The following is a 15,583-nucleotide window of genomic DNA, read 5'->3' as shown; positions in this document are numbered from 1 at the left end:
AGAAGTTCTCACTAGGTCAATGGCTATTTGAGTTGACCAGCTATCCATCGATATGAATTAGCATTTTTGACCTCTTGAAAAAATTCAAACATTTTAATCCCAACACTTGATGGATTTGAGAGAGGCTAGACACAGAAAGGCTAATTCTGGCAAAATGTGACCTTGCATTTCGGTGCTGGGGGCTTACCTGATAAAAGAAATTTGTGAGCGAAACCTCTAGTATAGTAATAACGTAATACTAAAATCGTTATCATACATGGCGTTATCCGGCTCGACTTGAAATAATGATAATAATATCATTATCCACGTGCAAGAACTACGTGTATTTCCAACAGAATTCGTTAAGGTTAGGGAATTCCTATCAGATTTTTTAAAATATTGAAGGCTATTATTGGTGATGAATAGTTGTTAATTCTGGAAATCCCAGCCTCCGTGCCGCTTCGAAACGGACATTTACCATTCTCGCTTGCATACTGATAGTGAGAAGTGTTTTGGTCTTACGTCGTTCATTACAGGGGAAGGCAAGACTACTCTAAAAATGCAGAATATAACCAAGGACTCTTACCTTATTTTGATTTTGGCACTTTGTGAACAGCATGCTCATTCACCGCTAACTGAGGGAAGGTCCAAGGACAGAAATGTTCTTGAATGTGGATGTAAGTTCTTTTACGTACGGGATTTTTATTGGTTAAAGCACTTTAGTTTCAACCTACGTGGCAGCTGGCGTATGATATTTGTTCAATTCGTGACACACCGAAGCAACGAAACGCTATTTTCTCCTGTAACGTGAAGATCCGTTAGACAACATGCTGGGCGATATTTCCTAACAATGCTCAGTTTCGTAAATTTTGGCCAGGTCATTTCAATAGACTAGAGTTGGGAACTGATCTAAACATAACATAAGACGGATCACCTATTTGGAATAGCCCTGCTTTTGTAGGCTTGTTGGCCGAAATAATTAATCTAGCGTGAGAGGTATTTATTGCCTGTGGCACGAACTGAATGTTGAATTGGTCCAAAGAAAGGAGGTCGAAGAAACACAAGCTAGTACGAAAACGGCAAAAGGTTCCATAATAGGTTCTACGTTCCATAATTATGGAAGTTCAAAGTATCTCAAGAGGGATAAATTATCTATCCCTAACGTCGTATACAAACGATTAAAAATGCTATTACGACTCTGGTAGTGATTTATTTGAGAAAAAAAATTGAATATTAACAACTCTTAAACGTTTACACTGTAAAGATCGTTCGTATTGCAAAGATGATAAACACAAGAACCGCGTTTATTTATAGTTTTCTGACTTTCGCATGATCTCGTCTTCGTATAAATAAATCGAACGTGTTCTGGGGTTTACAAAATGTCTCAGTTTGTCGCGTCAGTGATGTTCATGTGTAAATAAGGAAGATAGGGCTTGAAGGAATTTCTGACAGCAGTATATATGTCCGTAAGGCTAAACACTTTTTTGAACAACAATTAATTGCTTAATTTATATATTTAGCAAAGCCTTAAAGTGGAGCTCCATAATTCTCTAAATCAAGTTGTCAGTCTACGATTCTAAAACCGACAGTTAAAGTAATGATTAAAACGTCGTAAAAAAAAGTGCGTTGTGGGAGGTTGCTACGCACCGAAGTAGCGTCAGAGTGGTAGCGCCTCGAGGAACTTTGGCGTTTCCTAGTTCCTTTGTAATATTTATTAAGCTGGAATTTGGAAAGCTAAGATCTATGCGAATTGGTGTCTTATGCCGTAAAGATCAGGTACGACAAGACTGATTTAACTTTCTTCGGAAGAAAACCATTGAGAAAAAATGGGCACCCGAGGGTTTCACGGGTCTTGTGTCCATTGTCGCATCACTTATTTTTTAATAAGGCCACTTTGCATCGTGAACAGAAGGTGGTAAATTTTACGCGAAGAAAAAAAAAACTCTGTCGAGCGTTTTGGTAAAAGCGTGAATGCTTTTTAAATTTCATGCTTTATTCAGCTGAGAATACATTAGGTTCTTTACACACAGGACACATGACAGGACACATGCTTGCCAAACAAATCCTTCACATTATACAGAAGCTGAAATCTCAAATACGATAAATACGATAAATCTTCAAAGAGCCACCACTTTTTTCCTTTTTAGAAAAGGAAAATCACTACCTGACATCCTTTTAGAGCAAAATTCTAAGGCGGTTACATTTCAAAACTGTTTCCATGGATCGTTAGATGTCGTGCAGGCGTGTCACTCCTTGCCATTTCCCACGGTCACAGAAAACACTTTTAAAACAGTCGACTTCCTGCGTGGTTTTCCCAGGGTAATGGACGTAGTACCCCTTATTAAGGTTTTAAATTATGCACGGATATTTGTTCTTAGACATTATCTGTTCCTCGACAAAGATACAGGTCCGCTGTATGTTATTGCGCTTATACGAGTAGCTGGTTCATTAAGTGGGTGTACACGTCGAACATTAGTCGGGATGCTTTTTACAAGACAGCCAATTGCAAAATATTCCTCGATTTCGTTATCATTTAAATCATAAGCTGTATTTTGAGCGAAAGTTTAAAATAAACTAAGAACTCTTTATGAATTATTCTGTACGCCAGTAGGCATAGGTGGCCAACTTTCCATTGGCATTTCATTGCCACAGGCCTTTGAATTTTGTTATTTCGTGCAGTTTGAAGGAAAGCCTATAAAAATCTTTTTCTATATTAAATTCAAGTTGTCTGTTTCTGTTCGTCTACAGTTCAGTTCAATAGAAGATTGTGTGCTCAGAACTCAACTGAAATAGCTAGGACTAAGAAACTGACTCAGCGACGTTTCCGGGTGAGGTCCGTATAAAATCGTCTGTGGAAGTCCTGAAGGGATATGATCCTTTGATGAGTTTTTTACCGTTCAAGCGCGTTGCTGTTCTAATTTGAGCTATAAGAGATAGGTCTTAGATTTTAAGCAAGAGAGGACTTTTTTCATGTTTACATAGACTCGTCTAAACACGAGGGGGTTGGGAGAATTCGAGACAGTTACGCAAACCCAAGACGCAGTTGAGGGTTTGCATAACTTCCGATAATTCTCTCAACTCCCCTCGTGCTTAGATTAGGCTATTTAAACATGGAAAACAAGTCCTCTATTGCTTTTATAAAATATTTTTCAAAAATATTTCGACAAATCAAAAGAGATTTTGTTGATTCATTTCTTTATTGAAATATATTTTCTCAATACACGCTCTGGACAATCATATTTGCTACTAACCAATGAAAACGCGCATCTGACAACACATGAACCAATCAAAATTCGCGTTGCAAAAGTCAAAACCGAGTTGAAATTTGTGGCAAGCGCCAGCTAGCGCCGTGTAGATGACGGCGATTTCAACTTTGAATCCTCGTAAATCTTGCAGAAAAATACAAAACGTTCGGTGAAAACTAGAAGAAGTCTTTAAATATACGATTCTGTAAGGAAAGAACTTCAAGATGAGGAGTTTACTTAAGCTGAAAATGAATGTCACTGTGATTGCTCGCTCTTGAAAGTGACGTGAACTTGCCCGATTTGGCAGCCTGCGAATATGGTTGAGAAGTTGAATCGGACATCGTGCCTTGTGACGTTTTGTTGGTTAGGAATCATAGCACAAGCAGCGGATCCAGATTGTTGAAGTTGTTGCTGGTAATAGTTTCGGTATCTTAGATTGGTTTGTAGTGGACAAGTGTCCTTAATTAGCTAACCGTTTAGCTAAATACATCGACACGTAAATAAAGTTCTTTTTTATGTATTTATTTATTTATTTATTTATTCATTTACTGATACTTGTAGCCTCTCTTTGACTAAAACATTCACTTCACTATAGGCCTCGTTTTGAATAAAAATTTCTCAATAGCATTAATAATTCAAAAGCCAAAGACAAAGGAAATCATGCAGCGTGACGTTTTTGGATATCTGATCAAAAACTCCTGGTTTTTGCATCCTTGATTTCCCCTTCAAAATCAGTTTGTTTAAGAAGTTATATCAAACAGTCGTCACAGTGTTTCATCACAATATCAAAAACCTCGAATTTGGTCAAAAATACTCCGCTACGCGTCGCAGTTTCAACTCTCTTCTCGTTGTTTGATATGTGATGAAACACTGTCTCGTGTTTGATATATTACTTGAAGTTCACAAAGTGGTGCGAAAATTCCTTCCAAACAAAACTAAACTAAGTGTCACGGAGAATTGGATCAGATCATCAGTTTTTCATTTCAAGAAGAATTAATTTGATTTCTTTCTCTTGGTGTTGTAGAGTAAGCTTGTGACTAATTGAAGTTATTATGACATTTAATTTCACTAAAAAAGGTGAAAATTTCTGTGACACTTCCCCTTTAAGCTGCCAAGTCAACCGAACCGTTTAAGACCACTTTCCTTATTAATTTATTAATTAATCAATTTGAGTTTTCTCACATACTGATACCATAGGTTTTTGGAAACACGTCCAAATTTTATTCGTCGTTTAGCTTGTTAATGTTTAAAGCACAGCTGACAATGGTTCTTAGCAGAAGTGCTCCTTGTCCAATACGTCTGTGCTGTCCTGGACCTGATAAAGTTCTGCAGGCACCGCTGTACGGTCTCTTACTCAGGTCGCAGGCAGTCAATACACAGAGTCGGCTTTGGAAAAAGGTAGCATAACGTATAAGGGTCAGTGTATCTCAGGATATGTCAAGAAAATATCAGGATGTTATACACTTGCATCAGGATTCCGTATACACAGCGTTACGCTACTTGAAGTCATAACGGAAAGGGATTTATGATAACGTCATGACCCAGCCACACACAAACAGACTTGAATTACATTTACTATTGAATCATTCCTTTATAGCGTCAAACCATCCAGGGTCCATGGCGCAATGACATTTACGGCAAAAAAACAACAAGCGAACGAGCTCGAAACACCCTCAGACGTTTCTCTATCGTATCTTCTCCTTCTATATCGTGGAATGATTTGAGCTCGTTGTCTTTAGGTTTCTCTCCACAGTCTGTCCTGTGAAGCTGTCCCTCAAAGCGCAATTTCTTCACCTTTAACTCTCCAATTTCCACTGTTTAAACTGTCGAGTATTTCTTAGAAGTTACTCTTTTGATTTTGCACTTCGAAAGGCTTAGTTTTCTTTCTGAAAAACGCATATTAGGGTCTTGAAAATTTACACATATGGCCGGCTTCATGACTGACTGATTAAATCTTTCACTGGACGAAATCCTTCCTTTCTAGGCCCCACTAAGACTTATAAATATACGCGCATTTAATAATTCTGATTGTGCAGTGTTTGCTACAGAAAATTGGAACAATAGAAGAAAAAAGGAATCCCTTTTATAGGGGAAGAGGATTTAATCCAGGTTTAATGAATAAGTTAATATGTCAATTTGGACTACGATGAAGAAAAAAATGCGAAGATGACGAACGAAACAAAAAACAACGCGACCGAAACCTTGACGCGATCTGCCCCAGTGCATCCCGCTGAAAAAAAAACCACTCTCCTATTCCTGTTTTAACAACGCGTATTGTTGACAATCCTTGTGATAGTATATATGTTAAGATTGATGTGTTGTTCAGTCTGACACAGACATACTCGGAAAAAACGGGATCCGAGTGCTCCCAACAGGAGTAGAATGCTCTACCACTGAGCTAGTTAGTAAACTTTCCTCAAAGCCAATTCTCAATGAAAGCAACACCAAATTCATTATCTCAGAACCCTGAAAATCTAATACACAAATTTTCTAACAATAATAAACGGACTCTGAATATTAGTGTAAAAGTTATGCGCCTTAAACTGTTCTAAAGTTTTGGCTGATGATGCCGTTGATCGGCGAAAGCTTGGATTTTAGTTTTTACTTTTAAACAGCAGTTTAAGGCCTCAATTGAACAGTTTTATATATTTTTAACCATGCTGCCGAAGGACAACATGAACAGATTATTTTGGCTGTACGTTTCAAAGATATTTTTTCGTTGAGCGCAGCTCATTTTGAAATGAACTATTCCGCCCTTTATATGTTTTCCCCAAAGGAAGCTCTCACTAGGTCAAAGGTTTTTTGAAATGACGAGCTATCCATCGATATGAATTAGCATTTTTGACTTTTCGTAAAAATTCAAACAGGCTAGAGACAAAAGGGCTAATTCTGGCAAAATGTGACCTTGCATTTCAGTGGTGGGGGCTTACCTGATAAAAGACATTTGTGAGCGAAACCTCTAGTATGGTAATAAGGTAATACTAAAATCGTTATCATACATGGCGTTATGCGGTTCGACTTGAAATAATGATAATAATATCATTATCCACGTGCAAGAACTCCGTTATTTCCAACAGAATTCGTTAAGGTTATGGAATTCCTGTCATATTTTTTAAAGTATTGTTAGGGCTATTATTGGTGATGAATAGTCGTTAATTCAGTCTCCGTGCCGCCTTGAAACGGCCATTTACCATTCTCGCTTGCATACTGATAGTGACAAGTGTTTTGCTCTTAAGTCGTTCATTACAGGGGAAGGCAAGACTACTCTAAAAATGCAGAATATAACCAAGGACTCTTACCTTATTTTGATTTTGGCACTTTGTGAACAGCATGCTCATTCACCGCTAACTGAGGGAAGGTCCAAGGACAGAAATGTTCTTGAATGTGGATGTAAGTTATTTTACGTACGGAGTTTTTATTGGTTAAAGCACTTTAGTTTCAACCTACGTGGCAGCTGGCGTATGATATTTGTTCAATTCGTGACACACCGAAGCAACGAAACGCTATTTTCTCCTGTAACGTGAAGATCCGTTAGACAACATGCTGGGCGATATTTCCTAACAATGCTCAGTTTCGTAAATTTTGGCCAGGTCATTTCAATAGACTAGAGTTGGGAACTGATCTAAACATAACATAAGACGGATCACCTATTTGGAATAGCCCTGCTTTTGTAGGCTTGTTGGCCGAAATAATTAATCTAGCGTGAGAGGTATTTATTGCCTGTGGCACGAACTGAATGTTGAATTGGTCCAAAGAAAGGAGGTCGAAGAAACACAAGCTGGTACGACAACGGCTAAAGGTTCCATGATTCTTGTTCAATTCGTGTTACATCAGAGCAACGAAACGCTATTTTCTCCTATAACGTAAACATCCGTTAGACAACATGCTGGGCGAAATTTCCCAACAATTCTCAGTTTTGAAAATTTTGGCTAGGTTGTTGCAATGAACTAGCGTTGGGAACTGACCTAAACATCATCAGTAACATAAGATGGATCACCTATTTGGAATAGCCCTGCCTTTGTAGGCTTGAAGAGGGATTTATTGCCTGTGGCATGAATTGAATGTTGAATTGCTCCATAGAAAGGAGGTCGAAGAAACACAAGCTGGTACGAAAACAGCAAAAGAATTTTTTAGATAACATTCTTCTACAATGTGGAATCACCGAAGCGTTCCATAATTATGCAAGTTGAAAGTATCTCACACGGCATAAATTATCTAGCCCTAACGTCGAATGCAAATGATAAAAAATGTTATTGCGACTCTGGTAGTGATTTATTACGCGGGATGCCCTGAGGGGGCATACCGTGTCTAAAAACGGATCGATTTCTTTTTTACGCGGGATGCCCTGAGGGGGCATACCGTGTCTAAAAACGGGTCGATTTCTTTTTTACACGGAATGCCCGCAGGGCATGACGTGTCTAGGTTTCGGTCGGGTATCTTTTTCTTCGTCGTAGTCACAAATCGACAAATTAATTTATGCATTAAAATATGTCCTCCCCTAGTGGGGATGTATTGTTCTGATTGTCTTCAACAAAAGCAGGCCAATCAAAATCTATTATTCGGCACATATCACGAGAGAGGGGACCCACTCATCCCTTCCTGTGTGACGTCAAATCATTATTTGATTTATTCATTAAACCTTGATTAAATTCTACCCTCTCCCAGAAGAGATTTATTGTTCTGGCCCCAGTTGTTCAAAGGCCGGATAACTTTATCCAGTGGATAAGTCACTATCCGACAGTTTCAATCTGTGCAAAGATTTCAGTATTTCGTCGGGTACAAGTGAATATGTACACTCTAACCACAGTCTAGTTTAGGAGTGTACGAAAACCTTGGACAACGTTTAACGTGAAGTATATTTTAGACCCCGAATAGTGCCTTATCCAGCGGATAAAGTTATCCGGCCTTTGAACAACTGGGGCCTGATTGTCTCGAACAAAAACAGCCCAATCAAAATCTATTATCGGCGCGTATATCACGAGGGAGGGGACCCACTTATCTCTACCTGTGTGATGTCAAAGCAAGTCATCACTTCGAAAAGTTGTTTTTGTTCAATGGCGGCCACATGTATGAATTTAAGACTCTGATCTGCCGTTTTCAGAGAGAAAACAAACCTTTTTCAAGCAGTAAATCGAAATACTAACTTCTAGGTAGTACTCGACAGTTGAAACGGTGGAAATTGGGAGAGTTCACAGTTAAGAAACTTCGCTTTAAAAAACAGATCGAATAATCAACGCAAAGGATTATAGCTAGAGTAGGCCAGACCAGTTCAGCGGGGTCATGACGTCATTGCATAGTTATTTCTGGTATGATTCCTAGTAACACAACGATAAGTATCACGCAATATATCTGAATAAAACCATTCAAACAATTATTTCAATTGCCAAGGGAGGATAGTTTTTAAATATCTGCGAAACATACAATGGGGAATAATTGGGACTACATTAAGCATTCCGAGTAATGCCATTAGAGGGGCATCTTGTTTTTTTTTTCTTCGTCGTAGCCACAAATGTGTACATTAATTTATTCATTAAACTCTCCCCTCTCCTACTCGGGATGTATTGTTCTGATTGTCGTCAGCAACAGCAGGCCAATCAAAATCCATTACTGTGGCTTATATCGCGAGGGAGGGGACCCGCTCACCCCTACCTGTGTGACGTCAACGCATCATTTGATATGTATAGGTAATCACATGAGGCCAAGTACTATTAAGGATTAATTGCACGAGAGTTTTCAAAATTTTCCAAAATTGCCCGAGTCGCGAAGCGACGAGGGCAATTTGGAAAATTTTGAAAACTCAAGTGCAATTAATCCTTAATAGTACGAGGTCTCATGGGATTACTTGTTTATCAATAAAGGGCAAAATTTATACGAAGGAAAATCACGCGCGCAGTCTATTTTTATCTGGGAAGCCTGTTTAGCGCAACGGCAAATCATCAATTAAATTGAACTGACCAATCGATTCAATGAAATTTTATCCTCCAAAACTGTGTCGTGATACACTGCCAAAAGTCTTGAAAACAAAGCTCGTTTCAACAGAGCGTTTCTGCCAACAGAATAACAACAAAGTGCTTTTAACTGAAGAAAACACAGTTTAATCTGAGTCCGATTCCTGAAGCATGATTCTTTTGTAAGCCCGCTTGCTCTGGCTAAGACTGGATTACAAAGAATGGTTTCCTGCGACGTTGAGCGTTACATTGCAATGGCTGAAATTGTAGACATGGCTGGAAGCTGAGCTGGACTGAGTTTGAACTGATGACAATGGATGGAGAACTTGTCTTGAAGTGGAAGCAGGCTTGGCATTGTCGATGATGTTGGACATGATTTTCTGCTCGTTTTCATCACCGGAGTCGTAGTCATCTAGGCCCTGCTCGGAGTTGTGACCCGTTATGTTTTTGATCTCGCATTTTGGAATACCGGAGCTTTTCAATTTCTTCACAACGGTCTTTCTTGCACTGTGGTTGGTCAGCTTCTTTTCGGGGCAGACATCTTTTAACGGTGAGTCCTCTTTCATTGTTTTCATTATGTTATTGGTTGTATTCTTGCCCATCGGTGTTTTCTTGTACCACAAGGCGCTGGTTTGAGGCTTGTCGATAACAGCTAGGTAAAATGGCCCTGTTTTCTTCATTTCCTCTGGACGTTTTTCCAGGTATTGTTTAAACAGAGCAACGGGGCACCTCTTCTCGCCTGTGGCGAACATCTTGGGAGTAGCTAGCCGAGGTTTCACTCGGAGACCACCTTGCCTAGTCTTTGTAGGCCCTTCGGAAAAAGTGACGAACTCGACGCCATCATCATCCTTTTCGATGGAAAAATCTTCGACCATCATGTCGTGGTGCTCTTGCCGACCACGTAAACCAAAATGCATTGTTAGCAGCCACTACATTGTGTTGATCAAAGAACGAGGGGTTTGGTTGCCTAGCTGGCCGTTTTGCCATAGTATCTCCTCTTCTTCCTTCGTCAGGCTTTTCGCTTTGTTGGGTCGTTTTCCCATCCCTTGTTCGCGCAGCTTTCTCGCCTTCCCTTCCAACACTTTCCTCGAAGACAGGAACTCTGTATCCCTCAGGATAGACTTTGGAAAATTTTTGCTTCTTAAATGTCGATCTAAAGCCGCCTGCATCACCTTTAGCGAGTCTGGCTCGTATTCTTGGCCGTTTTCTTTTCTCAGCTCAGCGTAGAATTGCGAAAGGGCCTCGTTCAATTCTGGGATGTCGTAGCTTTCTAGCTGTTCCTCCTTTCCCCTAGTTTTCGCCCACTTTTCAAAAATTCCTTTCCAATAGCCTGTGCTTCGTTTGGTGTTTTTGTTTTCACTTTCGCATTTCAAAAGTTCTATTAATTCGTCGTCCGCTTCAATAAAACGACAAGCCATTGTTGCAACAAAAACTTGGCAACAAATTTCAAGATAACGAACGGTTGCTATGCAACGGATTAACCAATCATTAACAGGTAATCATGCCCTCTCTTGATTACTAAAAATGCCCTCGATTAAGAAAAAATGCCCTCTCTCTCAACCAATCAGCGCTCAGTAATTTTGCCCTTTATTAATAAATTTATTAAAGACGGATTAAATTGTGGCGCCATATTGTTAACATGTTGTGGACTCAAGTGTGCCGTTTTCAAACGGAAATTTCACCATTTTGAAGCGGTGAATCGAAAGAATAACTTCTAAGAAGCACCCGACATTTAAAACGGTGGAAATTGGTGAGTTCCTGGCGAAGGAATCGTGCTTTGTTTGACAGTCTTAGACCACGATGCGAGACTGAAAAGAGGTCATTGAGAAGGTTACGTTATCATATTGGAATGTCACAAATTTCCAGTGATAGTCTGAGTCGCGTAACACAAGGAAAACAACGTAACACGATCATCGTGACTCACACTATTTCATACCAAGGCTAGTTTTATCAATCGGCGAAGCATACAGTTGGAATAAATGAATTAGCCCCAGCATCACGCGTAATGCCAGTATAGCAGGCATCTCGTTTTTCTTCGTCGTAGCCACAAATCGGTACATTTATTTATTAATTAAACTCTCCCCTCTCCTACTCGGGATGTATTGTTCTGATTGTCTTCAACAAAAGCAGGCCAATCAAAATCCATTCTTGTCACGTATATCGCGAGAGAGGGGACCCACTCACCCCTACTTGTGTGACGTCAAAGCATTATTTGATTTATTCATTAATCTTGGATTAAATTGGTGGCGCCATATTGTTAACATGTTGTGGACTCAAGTGTGCCGTTTTAAAACGGAAAATAAACAATTTTGAAACGGTAAATCGAAAGAATAACTTCTAAGAAGCCTTTAAAACGGTGGAAATTGGAGAATTCCTGGCGAAGGAATCGTGCTTTGTTTGACAGACTTAGACCACGATGCGAGACTAAGAAGAAGTCATTGAGAAGCTTACGTTATCGTATTGTAATTTGAGAAATTTCCGGTGAAAGTCTGAGTCGCGTAACAGAAGGGAAACAACGTAACGCGGTCGTCGTGACTCAAACTATTCCATTAGCAAGGATAGTTTTATAAATCTGCGAAGCATACAGTTGGAATAAATGCATCTCGCGTAAATGCCAGTATAGGCATCTTGTTTGAGAAAACAAAGTGAATTTTAACAACTTTAAACGTTTACACTGCAAAGATCGTTGATATTGTGAAGATGATTAATACAAGAATCGCGTGTATTCATATTTTTCTGACTTTCGCATGATTTCGTCTTCGTTCAAATAAATCGAACGTGTTTTGAGGTTTACATAATGTGTCAGTGTGACACGTCAGTAATGTTCACGTGTAAATAAGGAAGACAGGGCTTGAAGGAATTTCTAACAGCCGTGTATATTTCCGTAAGGCTAAACACTTCCGGAGGGGTTTTGTAATAAGGTGGTATTTGAAAGGTGCCCCTTGATAAAATTGGACAAGGTTGTACAAGTTTGTTTCAGACCATACAATCTCAGGTGTTTTTATTACATTAACAATCATATTTTTTGAAGGAGTGGTCTTCACCATCTCTGCCTTCGAGGATTTGCTGAAACTCGGATAACTCAGTGCGACAAGAACCAAAGATATCGGTCAGCGCTTCCCGAAGTCTGCGAAGTGCCGGTTAGTTGGCAAGATTTAAGGATATCCGTTTCTTAGTGACGATTCTTGTCAAACGTTTGAAAGGCTACCTAGGACTGCGGCCGAGCATTCTGATTGACGCCATTGTTGAATTTTTCTTCCGTGGCATGTTTTAAAGAAGCAATATGATATTGACATATCGGGAAATTATGAATATGGCTCTGAATTACTCCTGACGTTAATATTGGCAAAAACATGAACGTTGTATCTTGGTTGTCGTTTCCCCAACATCATTCTCAAGCCCACGAAAATATGTTTTGCCTGTTGCATTGAACCGACGACAAGCGACGAAAGCTTATGGCGGAACGTAAATTGCAAATAAACTTTGGATGTCATGGAAAGATCAGATTAAACATTGAAAAGTATGGGAGGAGTATTGTACGCTACTCATGCATTACATATTTCATTTCAAGGCGAGACAAACGAAAGCAAAAATATTAAACACTTAATGTTACAAATGCCTTAACACTATTACTTTTACTTTTTAAAAGTTGAAAAACCGTCGAATTACAGAGGCATGCTTTTCCGCATTCTTAACCAACTAAATAAGGTATCCTACCTTGCTTTTTACACAGACTGCAAATTGTAAATGTAGTACAGTAAACTCCCACATTTAATAACCTACTTTTTTCAAAGTCAGCCTTGAATAAGTCTATTGAAAGGTTCTTATATAAATGACGAATTTCAGCCTGGAGGTTCTTAATCCAATTCTTCTTCGGTGCAGGTGTTTACTGAGCGCATGTTAAATGATGTGGGGTTACACACCAAACAGAACGCGATGACCTTGCATTCTCGTCTTAGAAAAAGAATTCCGTCTTATGAGCTTATCTCACTAAGTATGCACTGAGCTAATTTAGGCCAAGACCTTAAACAGTAACGACGATGACGGCAACGAGAACGTCGGAAAACAATAGTTTTACTTACGGTTCTGCGTGTGTTATACACTGTGGTACATATCTTTGTCATCCTCTGCAAATCAGCAACGTCGGAAATGAGGACATTCAATGTTTCATGGATAGCGCGAATGTATGACGATAAGTTGTTCTTTCTCTTTCTGAACTATTTTGTTTAAAGTCAACACTGAGCCGACCACTACGACTTTTAATAGCTGACGCGTCACGGATGAAATGAGTTGGAACTATAATAATATCGCGAATATATTAAAAAAAAAAAAACGAGAATTTGATTTTGAAGTTCCGTTTTCGTCTTCGCTGTCGTCGTTTGTGCTGGAGGTCGCTATTGACAAGAAAGTATGACATAAGAAACGTTCTCGAAAGGCTAGGGTTACCTGTGAACGTTCCGAGAGAAAAACGAGTTCCTTGAGGTAGGGAACAATCAAAATAATTTTCCTTCAAACAATATGGAACTTGGAAAGGATTTCTTCCCAATCGCGTGTCGTTTAAAATAACGACCAAGGGGATGGTTGATATACGATCCTTACTCGCGTGCGTCATCGTAAGATGAAACAGGAAATGGATTTTTGCTACAAACGGAAACGGACGCAAATTCTCCCCGCCAACGTTTTTGGCCATGAGAGAAGTTTATTTCCTAGAATAACAAAAGTTATTCAAACAGCAACAAACATGGAACTTGGAGAGGATTTCTTCCCTATCCCGAGTCGTTTAAATTAACGACCAAGGGGATGGTTGATATAAGATCCTTTCTCGCGTGCGTCATCGTAAGATGAAACAGGAAACGGATTTTTGCTACAACTTAAACGGAAGCAAATGAGGAGGAACGGAAACGGAAAATCATAAATAACCAAGTTATTAAAATTGGCAAACGTGCAAAACAGTATAAAACTGAAAACTGAAAACAATTTATATTTCAGCATAAGGAGACGGTTTAGTTTTATTTTATGCCAGGTGGCTGACGAGCTGTTTTATATGCAAGAGTTTCGTCTCTTTACTGGATGGAACATAAGCTACCTGCTTCTGAAAAAGACAGTGTTTTTCTTTTTTTCTTTCATTAAGAGGCAGCGCGATCGAGTGGTTAGGGAGCCGGACTTGAAATCCGGAGGTTCCCGGGGTAAAGTCCCGCTCTGACCGCTAGCTGGAGTTGTTTCTCGGTAGCCCCGAGTTCAACTCCTCGGCCGGACTTGTAAATAGCCAGCTGGTCTGCCTCCTCCCAGCTGCGATTTTTTTTACCAATTCCAATTTAAATTATTGGTTTGTGAAGTTTAATGCTCAGCCCCATTAGCACTTGTGCTATAAACATTGTCGAGGGTAAATAAAGGTTATTTATTATGATTTATAAATCTGTCAATCCACAGGTCGCCAACGTGTATTATTTGCTGAATTTGCATCTCAATTACTTTGAGAAAATATAAGAGTTGGTATGGTATTTCTGAAACTGGCAAATTGAGAAATAAATGAAAGTCAAATAACTAAACAAAGTAAATAAAACAATACATGGTGCTGTCGTCTATTGTAACATTGGGTCAAAACGCATTTTTTGCGCAGGTTTGAGCCATTCTTAGTCTATGTGTGTTACACATGTACGTATTCATTGACAACGTCTAAGAGAATTTGACTTAATTAAATGCAAGAGCGAATTTCGACGTACGACTCATTTGCAAACTGCATCGAATAGCCCATTTTACAGTTGTGTGCTAAGTGACCTGGCCTTGGATTGGAAGCGAGGCTGGGGGTGAGGTTGTCTTGATACATACCTCACTGCTTTTCATATGTAGATCATGCAGTTATTATGATAGCTAGTTTTCATTTACATATGAAAAGCAGTGAGGTTTGTATCAAAACAAGGTCAACTAAGCTTCTCTTCTAATTCAATGCCAGATCACTCAGCACACACCTGTAAAATGGCCTATTCTCTTATGAAACTCTTTTCTTATCCCATTCTGACTTCATACTATAAATGTTTTTTTTTTTCCCTGAAAACCATTCAAACAAACCTTATCATTCTTGGGAATTCACAGCTCCACAAAATAACCAATGCACTTCAATATTGCCACCATGGAGTTCGCGAGTGACACGAAAGACCACATTGAGCAGTCAACGGAATTGAGCCCCAGTAGGGGACGGGTGAAGCGTTTTTGATCGTGCCACGATTTCTGACAACAACTATCCCGAAAGCAGAAAATGGTCACCCCACTTTCCATTCATGAAGAGAGACCAAGGAAATCACTGCGGTGATGGAAGTTTGGAAATCTGATCTTAATTATCATAAAATTTGATGAATATTTGCCTTTAATTTCTCCAAGGAGAGTGTTTGTTCTTACCCCACCACCCAACCC

The 15,583-nt window shown here is 39.3% G+C and overlaps 3 protein-coding genes across 3 annotated transcripts in view; all 3 read right to left on the bottom strand.

Annotated features, from left to right (window-relative positions):
• The window catches only part of LOC146455580 (uncharacterized), a 30,566-nt gene extending 16,735 nt beyond the window's left edge, over positions 1–13,831 (bottom strand). The window contains exon 1 of the mRNA XM_085094095.1: positions 13,255–13,831. Within this exon, the coding sequence (XP_084950221.1) occupies positions 13,255–13,296 (42 nt within the window). The 5' untranslated portion in view covers positions 13,297–13,831. The remainder of the gene's footprint in view (positions 1–13,254) is intronic.
• LOC146455582 (uncharacterized) lies at positions 9,385–10,089 on the bottom strand. The gene has a single exon (XM_085094005.1). The coding sequence runs from the start codon at positions 10,087–10,089 to the stop codon at positions 9,385–9,387; it is 705 nt and encodes a 234-aa protein (XP_084950131.1).
• On the bottom strand, positions 10,102–10,590 carry LOC146455581 (uncharacterized protein KIAA1958-like). The gene has a single exon (XM_085094006.1). The coding sequence runs from the start codon at positions 10,588–10,590 to the stop codon at positions 10,102–10,104; it is 489 nt and encodes a 162-aa protein (XP_084950132.1).
• Positions 13,832–15,583: the final 1,752 nt, after the last annotated feature.

The sequence above is a fragment of the Pavona decussata genome, unplaced genomic scaffold (genome assembly GCF_977016875.1).
Source record: "Pavona decussata unplaced genomic scaffold, jaPavDecu1.1 SCAFFOLD_272, whole genome shotgun sequence".
NCBI lineage: Eukaryota > Metazoa > Cnidaria > Anthozoa > Scleractinia > Agariciidae > Pavona > Pavona decussata.
Note: the sequence above shows the minus strand (reverse complement) of the source record. Positions and strands in the feature narration are given on the sequence as shown.